Raw genomic sequence first — 14,246 nt, 5'->3', positions numbered from 1 at the left:
TTTAGGAGCGCGAGCATTGAAGATGCCAAGTGAGATTTTGGCGAAACGTCTGCAGGATTCCAGTCGGATGCAGGATTTGCAGGATTCCAGTCGGATGCAGGATTCCGGTCGGAGTTCAGCGAGCGAACGGATGATATCCCGGAATATAGTGTCATATATATATATATATATATATATATATATATATATATATATATATATATATATATATATATATATATATATATATATATATATATATATATATATATATATATATATATATATATATATATATATATATATATATATATATATATGTGATTAAAAAATATGTTCTTCATGCTTCATGTTCTTCAAACTAACCAAAACTAACCAAAACTGATTTACTACTTCAGCTATATTATCTAGGCAGAAATTTTTTGTTTATCCAACACACTCAGAAAAAATCATTTGTTTCACTAAACAAAACAACTCAGTTCCGATTTGCTTTCTCCACCACTTTAACATTGTACGTTATTTTTCCTTTATTGTAATCTATTAGGTATTGTTAACATATTAAATTCCTTTTTCTTCTTTAAGAGCACACAAGAGAACATTGCTGACTGTAGGTAGTCATATCTACAGCTTTTGCAATATTGAATTGAGTTGAGCATTACCGTTGAGTCTCCTCAACTGTTTTTCATTGATTTGGCAAAACTAAGTGAAAAAGGTAATTTATTGGTGAATGGCAAATGGAAGTGTGTATTATATATATGCAATAAAAATATTTAATACTGATTCTCTGCTTATACCTGAATAATTTGTATGTATATTGATTTTGAAAAAATTAATTGCGATTAATTTCGTTCCACGTTTTGCATAATGTATTTTTTTTATGAACTTTTGCTTTCATTTGCTTGTAATAAAAGTTTCTGAAAGTACCCAGGTAGCCCTCATTAATAACACTCCAAATCAATAATACAAGTAACGAAAAACAATACATTCACTGAGTGACGTCTGATGTGACAGTCAAGACTATCAACTGGTGGCTAAATTCTACAGAAAACAGCTGTTTTATAAACCTATAAACGATAGCGTTGTTTCAGCAGTCGCATTAACTATGATTTTGGTTACTATAGTGAACTTATTTTGCGTGTCAGCTGCTTGTTATGGACGCAGAATTGGTTTTTTATAGTTGATAATTCTCTGTTTAGTTGCTTCTAATTTTTGTTTATAAACCGACTTTATAAGCAAAGTGGTTTGACATATTGATCTGTTCAATATTTACGCATGTTTGTCCAAATCAATTTGTATATCTTTCACCGTTAATTATCGTACTAGATTATACATATGTATTTAATTTGCATTTCAACTTTTTTTGTTGTTTTGTTTTCGATCTCCACATATCAACTGAGTCATTCCGTCTTTCAACTCTCAACCGCACGGTACACCCCAAAGTCTCCTCTGGCACAAACCGGCCCTACAAATAAATTATAAAACAATATTGTCACAGATCGAAAGAGGGCACAGCACCTATTTTGCAACTGCGAATCGAGAATGGTCCAAGAAGAGGGTTGGATTTTAATTTATGCGATAGCAGTGCCAAGTTTCTATTTTGAATTTAATATAGCCTATAGCTCGCAAATGCCTAGGAAACAGATACTCGTATATCGTGTAGCAGCTGATACACAAGGCATAAAAAAGAAAAAGCTCTTTATATCATTCTTTGTCCGATAGAAAGTAATGTTTCATTAAAAGTTTATTTTGTTTAAAAATATATTTTGTTAAATATATAAAAAAATGTTTCAGGCGCTACTGCGAAATTTCCAATTTTTATGTAAATAAAATCTGATCAACGCATAAAATATACAATTTGTACAGGGTTTCTGGTTATAATTAACATCTCTCCTGATCTACACTGTTTATTTCAAAAAGTTGTATTGTCAGGGCTTTCAAATTATGAGCAGCCGCCCTATACAAATTGGCTGAACGGGCAAAACTAGTATTTATCCTAAAAAAGGCGACTAGTAGTAATCCAGCGTCGACTACAGTGCACTCATTAAGTCAGTGTGTGACCACTATACACACTTCTTGTATACGTTCATTTAATGTTCTTCTTGTTTTTGATGTTGCGTTTTTGTTAGTTTTTTCAGTTGAAGTATTTTCATATTTTCCTAGTTCACTTGGTGAATTTATTCGATAAACAATGACTTAAAATAATTAGTAAATATATGCGACTGATTAATTTGTTATATCAGCACTTATCACAAGGTGCCTTTGTATACAAATTGACTAGGTCACTAATAAAAATTGTACTTTCTAAGAAAATGAGAAGTTTTAATTATGCAAAACAATAACAAAACTTTGCAATTTAATTTGATCACGCTCGATTCATAAATTCCAAAGTGATGTTTTTCCGGCGGAATTATTGTCAATTTGAAATTATTGAATTTAATGTTAAAAAAATCAATGAATATGAAATCGGTTTTACGTTTTTAAGAATATCCGTTTCTGGACGTTGGAAATGTCAAATTACGGAAAATATTCCACCGAAAAAAATGCGAATACCCTTGTATCAATAAGTCTTTAGAAGTGTGAAATTTCCTTTGTTTCCTTGTATCATATTACTATATTATTAATTTCTAAATTCTATCAAAATGAATAAAGCTAAAATTTCGGTTAGACCGTTTTTTCGAAGCAAATACTCGGCAACTATGTATCTTCGTCTGCGGCATAATACGCGGATCATTCAAGATTGCCGTGACGTCATCGGACTGGTCCAATCAATAACGACAGTCCGTTGAATACGCATGCCCCTACGTAATTTAAATTTTATTATCACATGGTGCCGAGGCCCGGGAATCTAGCACCCCTAAAAAGCGAGGTGGAATTATGATGTTCAAAAGGGTAGGAGATCAGGCAATTTTTTACTGTTACGTATGCGGGAAGTAGAATAGATAAAATTTAATATTTTAGAGAGTTTGTATTTTTACATGGAAGTCGGAATATTAAGCAGAGCGAAACTTCATTATTTCTGATATCTTTTGAAAACTTCAAGTCCATTTTGTTTTTCCGATCTATCTGGAGATATTGTCAAGCCAAATATAAAAAAAATAAGTTTATAAATATAAAGAATGAACTTGTAACAAATTAAGAGAAAGTAGTCTCTTTTTTTTTACCTAGAACTTTTAATCTGTTTCTCCGAAGTGTAAAGTAAAAAAAAACTCGAGTTAGGTACCTCGAATATATATATATATATATATATATATATATATATATATATATATATATATATATATATATATATATATATATATATATATATATATATATATATATATATATATATATATATATATATATATATATATATATATATATGATGACATTATACTCCGGGATATCATCCGTTCGCTTGTCGAACTCCGACTGGAATCCTGCAGACGTTTCGCCAAAATCTCACTTGGCATCTTCAATGCTCGCGCTCCGAAAAGCTGATCATCAATAAATTGTTGACTGCATGCTTGCTAAGAAATATATTGCATTTAAAGCATAGTTGTAAAAAATTAATTCAACTAAAAGATTTGTAGCTACATACAAACAAGAAGAAAAAAAATAGCACTCTACTATATCACTATGGCTCGACTTCCTATTGGGTAAGTAAGAAGCAACATCCTACGAGGTAAGAACATCTGCGGATTTTCTAAAATATTACAGATGCTCGACCTGAAATTTAAATATAAAAAATGTTTAATATTAAATAAACATATTTCAAAAAATACATTAAGTCATAGCATAACCACTTTCATTAGTTCATTACTGGATGCCGTAAATTGACACAGGAATTTTGTGTGAGTTTTGAATCTGTGTCAAAAGTCGCGTCAAGATCCAAATTTTTTAGCTAAGACATACGGATTATTTTTGATTACGTCACAATACTTGACGTAACTATACAACTGCTCTGACTGGACTATACTATCGCGCTGCCGTAAAACCACGGCGGTTGGGGGACCATGTTAACTTCACAATGGACGTGTTCGTAACATACTCTTAGGGGTCGCTACCTGAGAGGTGCTTTTCTGATACTTTTGCGTACCTAAGCGGTACCAACTTATAGACAATCATGTGTAGGGATGTGAAATAATATAATAAAATATTCGAACTGATGCCCATATGTTAGACAATTCATTTAATAAGCGCACCACATTTTCATACAAATCAAAGCTTCTATTAGTATACTAATAATTTTCCGTAACACTGTGGCCGTCATAAGATTAATCTAGAAAATTTTTAAGATGCATTATGTTTTCATATTTTCAGATTATTTCATATTTACAGATTATAGGTTAAAGATTTAATGGTAAAATTCATAACGAGACTTGAGAAATAGTCACATTAATACGTTTAATTACTATTCAAATACAACCGTACAGTTACGCATCCGATACAAGACGACATTCTTTATAACATTGTCAGCATCATCGGCGGACTCCCCTATCGCTGGCGTTAAATTTAAATTTTCGGCGGCGGAATGAATATTAAATATTTGTTACCGCTCTATTCGTAGCTTTTTAAACAATTATTTGACGTCTACTTTTAATTATTATTTTTTGTTGTGGCGCACAATAGACATATATACGAATTCATAACGTTTGGCTAGATTACCGAAATTTCCTATACCAATGCATATTTCCATCTGGAGACATAGAATACATAAACTGTTTATCATTTTCTATCGCCAGCTCTAAGACATTAGACAGCAGCCAACAATAGTTGTCAAAATCCTATAAAATTCATGCCGAACCACATAGACAACCTATTCGGAGCAGAAGTGCTAGGTCTGTTCAAACGCGAATTTATCGTTTTCGGGGTATATTCATTGTGAAATTTTCATGCGTTGGGGAGTCAAAATCAGGAGCGGTATGAACGGCTTTTCGCTTTTCGTATTTTTCAATCACATTTTTTCAATACTGTCTTGCGATTGTTTACGGCATCTTTTGTTTCGGTGGACAACTTAGGACAGAACATCAGAGACAGACGTTTATTTATTTATATTTCACAGGCAGATGCACCTACCCAATTGCATAATGGCACTATATAGGCATATACTATTTAACAAAATCGGGAAAGTGAGCAATAAATTTCTTATCTCTACATTGAAAGCAAAGGTTTGATTTAAATAAATTATGACTACGAGCTAAAGAAGTTTATATATGTTTGTTTTAAATAAACTAGGGCTTAAGTTATAGATACATACATACAATTGTCATGTCAAAATATATAATTTCGTGAAAATCTGAACTTTTAGTTCTTATTTATTTTGATAAATGGATTTTCATCAAGTAAAAGCCAACTCAGTTCAATTCATATCTATATCTATGCTGTTTTGAAAAACGCAATTATTATAAGTCGCAGCACATTTTATTATAGAAGAGTTAGAAAAGTAATTCGACCTAAATCGCACAATAGAAAACGTCAGTGGATGAGTACTCTAGTACAGTACTTATTACTGACTGACCCTTTGGTAGTCCTCAAACATTTTTTGACAATGGTTTTGATATGGCCCTTTAAAGTGTTTAAAGCAAATAAAGATTAAATAGAATATGCTCTTTATTTAGGTAATAAATTTAATTAGAAAATACGATGACACTAAATATATTACCTAAGTAATTACGTTTTTATTCAAAATCTAATTTTGTTTCGAGTTTTGACAGTCGTCATTGAGATTAATTACAATGAGCTCTATGTTATTTTGTATCGAAATGTTAGAACCTTCAATTTTTAAAATGTGCATTTTGAAGCTCTGAACAGATATATTAGTAATTATGTTTTTAATTATGATACGGAAGAAAACGTAAAACACTATGCCCATCTGTTCTGCTCAACTACCACACACATATTGTTTTTTTGTATAGAATATGAATTTAAAACTTCCAAAAGTTGCCCTTTCTTGCAACTGGATTTAAAGTAAATAAGTATCATGTTGTAACAAATATTCTTGAATTTTAGTTTTTTCGACTTCATGAATTTGGTCCGTTGTGTAGGAGGCGGCTGTTACAGCTTGCGTTACCCATTACAATGACAGTGTTATCCGGAATATTTTTTAAAAGTTTAAAAGATCGTTTTCAAATCAGTTTTCGAAAAAATCTGCACTTTTTTCACCAAGCAGTTTATTATGGTGTTGCGTTGTCCTTTATTTGAAGTTGCTTTTGTGTGACTGTTTTTACTGGAATCAACCCATCCGTTGGATACAGTATTGTGTGTATCGAAATAAATTTCATGTATGGTGCCCATCAATTTTTACCATAATATGGCCACTAGCAGCACTAATGCGGTCTAGTGTTTATAGGTTGATATCAAAAATTTGCAAGATCTGAAACTATAACACGTTGCCATTGAAACCATCAATGAGCGGCAGTAGTATCCTGACTCCGGGTCTGCGGTTCCCCCTCCTACGCAAATGTTATTCAAGGCTGTTTTTGTTTATATACAGGCGCGAACTCGCCGTTTGTGGTTAAACCGGCGATGGTGCACCTTTAGAATACCTGCGGAATTTATTCACGTAAAATTCATGATGTCATCAATAGCATGTTTTGGTATGACGGAAAGCGAACGCTTGTTTGTGTAGCTTCGAAATAATTGTGCTCATTCGAGTAATGTGGTTTAACCAGTGTTCAATTTTTTTTCTCTGGAATTAAGCTTCCATTCAAACAATGAATGCGTGTTAATGTAAATATGATTCACGGAGATATGTAACCGAGTTGTGGAAAATAAAATAACGACATTTTTTTTCTTCTATTTTTCTATTTTTAAAACAGTTGTTTCTGAATATAGTTAAAACTTTGAATATTTGCGTACACTTTGTTTTGCTTTTCTCCAAAATAATTACTAAATATATAAAATAATTACTAAATAGGGTGAGCCGGTTAGACGTTCATGGAAATCAAGACATGGATCGTTCTGAAAATTTGATATTCTCTGGAATACTGGCAGCTTCTTTAATATTTTAAATGAGCTCTATATATTATTTTCTACTTAGCCATCGCGTTTTGATTATTTTTACATATTTGTCTAAGGGAATTTCAGTGGTGTATGTGTCTACACTAAACTGCCACTTGTATCTGAAATTACCTTAATTACTTAATTACTAACGACAGGTAACTTAAACTTAAGAAAAATTTTACTACTTATCAAACTATTTTTATATGCCAATAATGAAAAAATTCATAAAAGGAAAATAATATGATACTTCAACTTCATTAAAATTAAGGACAATCGATACAAAACTCACATAATTTCTTTCTGGTATTTTTTTAAATTCTGGAACATATTTCGAATGTGATAATTCAAAAAAAAACATGAAAATTAGCAATGCAAACAAATATTTTATTGAATTTGCCAGTAAAGTTACATAATAATACAATCTTAACACCGAAAACCTAGTTCATCCTGAAATTTGAAATTAAAAGCCCATATTTGGAAAACTACTCTATTGCAATATCACTTTTCACTTTTTAATAATATAGTCCAAAAAAATAAGTGTATAGGCAGGACCAAGAATAGAACATTCGGGGGAGACAATTAAATTGAATTGTTTAAAAAAAAACTTAATCTTTACATAAGCAAGTCACAAAATAGGCAAAACATTTTTAGGTTCTTATAAGAGTTCCATAAAGTTTTTATTTATTGTAAGTTTAACTTTTTTAAGTGATTAGTGGGAGAATGAGAGAAATCATAATTGTTATTTACTTTTTTTGTCACTTCTTTGCCCAATTGGACACAGTAGACTGCTGACTTTAAAAAAGATATGTCGTTATTAATTTTCTTATGGACTTCCAATACGTCGTCCCTTATCTTATAGTCAAGCATATTTTTCTGTTTCTGAAGAATATTTTCCTATTCCTGCCTTGGCGATTTTAAATTAATACATCAATAAAATATTTATTTATGGAACGTGTGAACTCCAAACAGTTATTCTGGGCGTACCTACTTAGATTTCCAATCGCATATGTATTTGTTATGTGAAGGAAGATTTGTTAAATGGGGTATATTTATAATGCGCTCAAGTTATTGATTTTCTTGGTTTTGACTTGCCGCCATCAATTAATAATCATTTAATAATTCTTTTAATTTTTATAACTACCCACGATGGTCTGTTATTTATCCACGGGTTTAATCCACTGAATTAAAGCTACTTTTTTTGATTTTTAGAATATCGACATCGAATTCCGTGACTTAATAGTATATTATGCACCAAGTTTGATAATCAACAATTTAGTGATTAATTTGTTTTCACACGAGCGGAGCGAGTGTCTGGAGAAGCTTATCAACGTGTTGCATACTAAACAAGAACACGAATAGATGAAATATTATTTAAAATGTGACTAAAACATCGGAAACGTCCGAAGTGGCTCACGACAGTGTTTAACTAAGTTGAGGTCTTAACTTGATATTTTGCGCACGGGGTAGAAACAAACTTATTTTCAACTTCTAGCAAAATATAAGCTTATCGGTTTTTCATTGACCTTTCATTTGCGTTTAGGCTGTGACGTAGTTCCTGGAGGCCTGTGATGAGCTGAATCAGCAAATGTTACAAATCAGTCAGCCCGTTGTTCGCATCTAATCAACAAACGTCGGCGGCATTCCCCAGTTGCGTTGCATTTCCCCCCCTTAAAGTAGACGTTTGACAATTAAGATGGCCGGGAACGGTTGCTGCAGTTCAGCTTTAAGGGCTGCCGGTGTTGGCCCACGTCGCGACGCCCTGTCGACGTGCGCGTCCCTCGACCTGACAATATCCACCCTGCTCCCTCTTATGTCTTCCGATCGAAATTGCTTTAGAGGGTTTTCTAAATTTCCAACTGCGTGTGGAAATTCGCGGGACAATTTCTTTGGCAACGCGTTGTTGATCTCGTCCAATTTTACGGCAATTTGTTTTTGTATCGTTGAAAATTTAAGTGAGAACCGTCCCACACAAGTCGTTAACACGCCAGACGTACAAATTCGATAACATAAAACGTGGTTAGTATGCGAGGTTATTCGCGCTACAAGGAGGAAAATGCGGTATTCAAAAAGCTTTGCTAGTGGGATTCATTTTTAAAATAGTGTTCCTATTATACAGGTTGTCATAAAAGAGCTAAAGTATCAAATTGGGCGTTATGAAATTTGAAAAAAAAAAGGTTAATGTCCTGAATGATTTCAAGGAAACCTCACAAATAATTCAAACCCACGCACAAACAAGTTTTTTTTTGTTTTAATAGTTTACAATCTAAAATAGAAAAGTACAAATCAAGTACTAATTTGAAACCATTTCCTAATGTTTTAACTTAAATTTGAGCAAATTCCGATTTTTCATTGTTTTTTCATTGAAAACGGCACGAAGTACTAATTGTGGAATTTGCTTAGTTTTTTACAAAGGACTATTAGTGGGAGCAGTTCAATATTGGGACTACCTGCAGACGCAACAAGTTAATTCAAAAGAAAATCATTTTGAACCCAACAATTTTTGTAGAAGTTTCTTATAAAAAAAATGTAAAATTTGAAATGAATGTGCTAGGTACAAAATGTGGCAAAATCTAAAAAAAAAATCAAAAATATTTTTTAGTCTATCTGAATTTTTGTAGCTTCGGCGCATAATTATGCGTCTAAATACACAACTTTTATTAACCGACCCTGTATCTTTAATGGTTTAATATTTACTTTACATTTTTAAAAAACTCCTTCAGAAACGGAGTAATAGCGGATAAATTAAATCTTAAAATTAATTAAAACTAAAAAGGCTAGTTTAATTTTGGTCACCATCTTTGTTTATCCATTTAGTGATGGCATTTGAGTATATCCGTTTAGTCTGTTTTTTTATTTTAATGTGTTAGTGTAAATATTTTAATTTAAATATTAAGTAACTAAATTGTACTACATTTGACAACAAAAAACTATAAATATGTATTAAACACAGGGTAATACCGATAGCCGACTGTTTTTAGAAAATGTGTTATTTAATATTACTAATCTAGTTTAAACAAAACAAACGCTTTCTTATGAACAATTATTAGTTCTAATAATATTTCCTCATTTATTGATTGGAGAAAAATTATTTGTTTTGATGCGCCTCCGTTTGTTGCAGGTTTTCACTTGAGCGGTATCGTGACAGCTGTTCGAACCTCACCACCAACCACATTACCTTGCGGCGCCCCCGAACCCCCTCACAAATATAAAGTTTCAGTGAGTTTTGATAGGTAAGTACTTATATTTGTAACGTTAGATCTACTCATGCGCGCATCACATCTTGGCTTTAGGAGATCTGTGAACAGTTTTTTTTTGTTATCTACCTATACCAATCTTAAACCATCACCAATATTTCGCGCATTTTTTCCTAACAACATACTAAATGATACAAAGTTATGACCTGTTTGGACAAAGATCAACTAATTACCTAGTACGGGCCATGTTTAGTGGTTAAATCACAAACAGTCATGTGCCTATACCATAATTACAACCATTCTTATTGGTAAATCACATTAACTAGATTAATTCCAAGTTATAATAATAATTGCTGACGTTTCGCCAATCATCCTGTTGGCTTCTTCAGAGCTTGACTGAAACTGACTCGTATTTTACTCTGTACCTGCATATGTATTGTTTGAAGGGGCCGGGGGGGGGGGAGGGGCTAAGTATAAACACCATCTGGGATGACTGATTCCCAAATTGGTGACAGGTAGAGACCTGAGTCGCGATTAAGATTGTTAAGTTGTTTATAGATTTCTATAGACTCTCTTGGTAGAAGAACTGATTATATGCAAGAATGTTATTTTTATCGAATTAAATTTTATGCCCGGTTTCATGAGTGTGTTCCGCAACAGCTGATGGGTTTATTTGTCTTAGTCGTAATGCTCTTTCGTGTTCTTTGAGCTTAGTTGATATTGTTTGTAAGGTCACTCCTATGCCGCATATGCATGGAATGCTATAAACTCCTGGCGTCTCAAATGGAATTTTATCTTTTAGGGACCGAAGATGTTGAGAGATTTTTGGACAAGTGGTAAATCTGGTTATACTTCTTTAGAACTTTTGATGACCGTTATAAGAAAAATATATCCCCAATAAGCAATGGTGCTGACAATAGGTCGAAGGGGTAATCCTGGGTTGTTGTTGAATTTTAGAGTAGTGAGGGGTAACGGATTCTTTCACGGAGTCTGATAGAGAAGAAGCCTTAATAACCGATTGCGATCCATAGATGGCGTAGGATCTTTTTTAAGTTGACGATATGATCCGTCTGTAAGAATATCTTGAATCTTTTCCTGATATTCATTTGTGTCCATGACTACCGTAGCATTTCCTTTATCTGCTTTTAGGATCACGATGTCTGGATTGGATTTTAGAGATTTTAGGGCGATGCGTTCAGGCTTTGCAATATTGGATTTAGGAGGTTTTGATTTTTTAAGGATTTTTGCGGTTTCAAATCGAATTTCATTAGCTGTTTGAGATGGCAGTTTGTTTAGAATAGACTCGACATTTGAAATGATTTCCTCTTTTGGGATAATACGTGGCGCAAGGACGAAGTTGGAACCTTTTGAAAGAACTAATTTTTCAGTTTCCGAAAGTTGGTGCGATGATACATTTATTACAGTGTTCGGTAGTTTAGAAGAATTTGATGGTTTTCCTAGTGTTGACGTTAGTTTTTCAAATTTCTGAATGTGATTTTGGGTAGTAGATAAATGAAGATTTAAAGCTTTGTCATGAATAATGTTTGAAAGGGTATCGAATTCGGATGGGGACAAAATAGAAGAAATTTCAAGGTGTACAGACAGATGAACCTTATTGATTTGATCTATTTCCTTACGGGTATGATGAATTCTTTCTCGAAGTAAAGCGAAACTAGATTTTCGGAGAATTTTATAAGCGGATGAGGTTGTGATGTGACGGGATATTTTAAGAAAGTTAGGGACAACGTTATGGTCTCTACAACGTAACAAAAATGTCAGTGTACAGAGTAATCTTACCAGTTTCAGTCGGTGATCTTCTCACTTTCTGCATTTGCGCTTGATGTCCTCTCCATAAAAGCTTGTTAATTTTTCAAAGAAACTTCCAAAGGCTACTGCAATGCTTTTTACAAAACTTCTGGATTCCTCCTGTGTCGGTTTTTGCTTAGTCGAAATTGCTGAGGTTTCGCCAATCATTCTGTTGGCTTCTTCAAAATTTTGAATATATTCTCTGTTGTATGTATTTTGTTTCAAATTGGTTCTTTCTTCGTGTCGACTTTAATTTTTTATCTCATATTTAAATTGGTTTTGGCGCTTGAAATTGGGCTTTGCTTTTGTTATTTAGATATAGTTATTCATTTATCTATATTTTTTAAAATATTCCTTGTTTATTAGCTATTTTTGTAGTTAGACTTGGAAACTCTAACTGAATAAATTGCCTGACCGTATCATTTTTACACAAAGTTAAATCGGGTTGGTCAAAAAGCCCTGACATGCAAATTTCAAAAGTTTGACAAAAAACAATCATTGTGTGGTAAATATCAGTAACACAGCCAAATCTGATTGACAGTAACTCATTGTAGTAAATTATCAGTCAGTTGCTTGAAATCATCTAAAAACTTCCCACATATTGCGGAATATTTGAAAGACGCTTATAACTTTTAAAAATTAATTTTAAATTTTAGGTGCAAGATTACGTCAGTGACATGCACGTGTGAAACTCGCGACATATTTTGGTGTCAACATGTGGTCGCTTTATCTCTTTACCGAATACGAAATGCTGAAAGCGTCAGACTCAGAGTTCCTATCTCCGGTAAGTAAAAACAAACACGATGGGTGCCTTTATTTTCTAATATGGATGTCGATTTTGGTAAGGACTGGTAGGTATATCCAGTTGGTAATTTTTACTAGACTGGGAGATTATTTATTATGTTATTTATTGCTAGACTTATTTTCGTTGTGGTGTTTTATTTGGACCCTTACTCCTATCCATCCCAGAAATAATTAGGTTGCTTATGCCTAACGAGTTAATTTGTAATTCAACAGGTTATACCAATAATTATAGTGATTAATATTATTTATTGTTGCTTTATAGGAACATAACCTCCTTTAAAGGTTTTGTTCTAATGCAAAGTAGCTGTTGCACTTGTAGCACATTGCCCAATTTGCAATCGCTAAGTTAAGAATTGTAATAGTAATTGCAGAAAACAAAATACATTTTCATTTTCCACACACTGCATAAACATACATAAAACATTTGAACAAGATCTAATTCGATCATTATTTGATCTGTAGTATCTCCAGTGAGCACTGTTTCATATTGCAACCGACTTATTTGGTCACCATTTTTACAGACTGTCACCATTTTCCTTTTTTATTACTTTAAATCGGACAAATTTGTGACTAGCGGACAGGTAGGTACATGTATCGATCGACGGATGGCGTCGCTTCCTGGGAAAATAGACTATCCCCTTTAATCAAACTTCAAAGCGTTTAAAAGAAGCTTCGACGTTCCCTTTAAGGGTTTTCGCTTATTGTTTTTTTATGTACGACATATAGTTAAACGATGTTAAACAACATTTTTCTTCTGACCAATACAAAAAATATCCAAAATAAGGAGTTTTTACAAAATGTAAAAGTGAAAATGCGACTATCGGTTAATCATGCGCGTTGTGCACCAATCTGAGCCAGTTATTCAAATGACGTCACCGCGGTGCCAATTTAATGCATGCATTTAATATAGTAAAACATCGTTATTTTCCGTTTTTTATTGTTGTTTTTGCCAAAACGGCTCTAACAATTGTTTTCGTAAAACATTGCTTTCTTCATATTTAAAATGTGATGTGACGGTTACGTACGTTTTTTTTTTAATTTCATATAAATTATTTATTATTATTTTAGTTTCTATTATCTGAAAGAGTAAAGGTGAGGGATAATTTACTTTTTAAAATATTGATAATTTTCAATTAGATTCTTTTCGCAATCTAAAAAAAATTGCCTTTGCATGTCTCCACGCAAGCCCTTTTTGCGTCTTAAGACTGTTTAAATATTACATTGAAGTAAATCATAACAAATATAAATACCTTGCTCTTGTACTTAGTATTTGTCATATAATACAGTAAATTGTTGAAGCCACTGTGAAAAAAATGTTGAAAATATTTTTATATTTCCAACAACCAACAAACCCGCTGACAGTCCGTCACTATTTTTTCAAAATATGCTCAGATCAAAACGAATTAAGTACGTGGAGACCACCCTTTGGAAAGAAATTGTTGCAAAGTATAGGCTAGCGTCTGAAATTTAGGGGAATGC

General features: G+C 32.7%; 1 protein-coding gene across 2 annotated transcripts in view; it reads left to right on the top strand.

Moving 5' to 3' along the window:
* The window catches only part of LOC132708283 (zinc finger SWIM domain-containing protein 4-like), a 56,776-nt gene that overhangs the window by 23,040 nt on the left and 19,490 nt on the right, over positions 1 to 14,246 (top strand). For both annotated transcript variants that reach the window (XM_060680508.1, XM_060680507.1), the window contains 2 exons: positions 10,082 to 10,193; positions 12,620 to 12,747. In XM_060680508.1, the coding sequence (XP_060536491.1) occupies positions 10,082 to 10,193; positions 12,620 to 12,747 (240 nt within the window). The remainder of the gene's footprint in view (positions 1 to 10,081; positions 10,194 to 12,619; positions 12,748 to 14,246) is intronic.

This window comes from Cylas formicarius, unplaced genomic scaffold, assembly GCF_029955315.1.
Source record: "Cylas formicarius isolate icCylForm1 unplaced genomic scaffold, icCylForm1.1 PGA_scaffold_10__41_contigs__length_53128322, whole genome shotgun sequence".
Taxonomy (NCBI): domain Eukaryota; kingdom Metazoa; phylum Arthropoda; class Insecta; order Coleoptera; family Brentidae; genus Cylas; species Cylas formicarius.
This window is presented reverse-complemented; position numbering and strand designations above follow the sequence as displayed.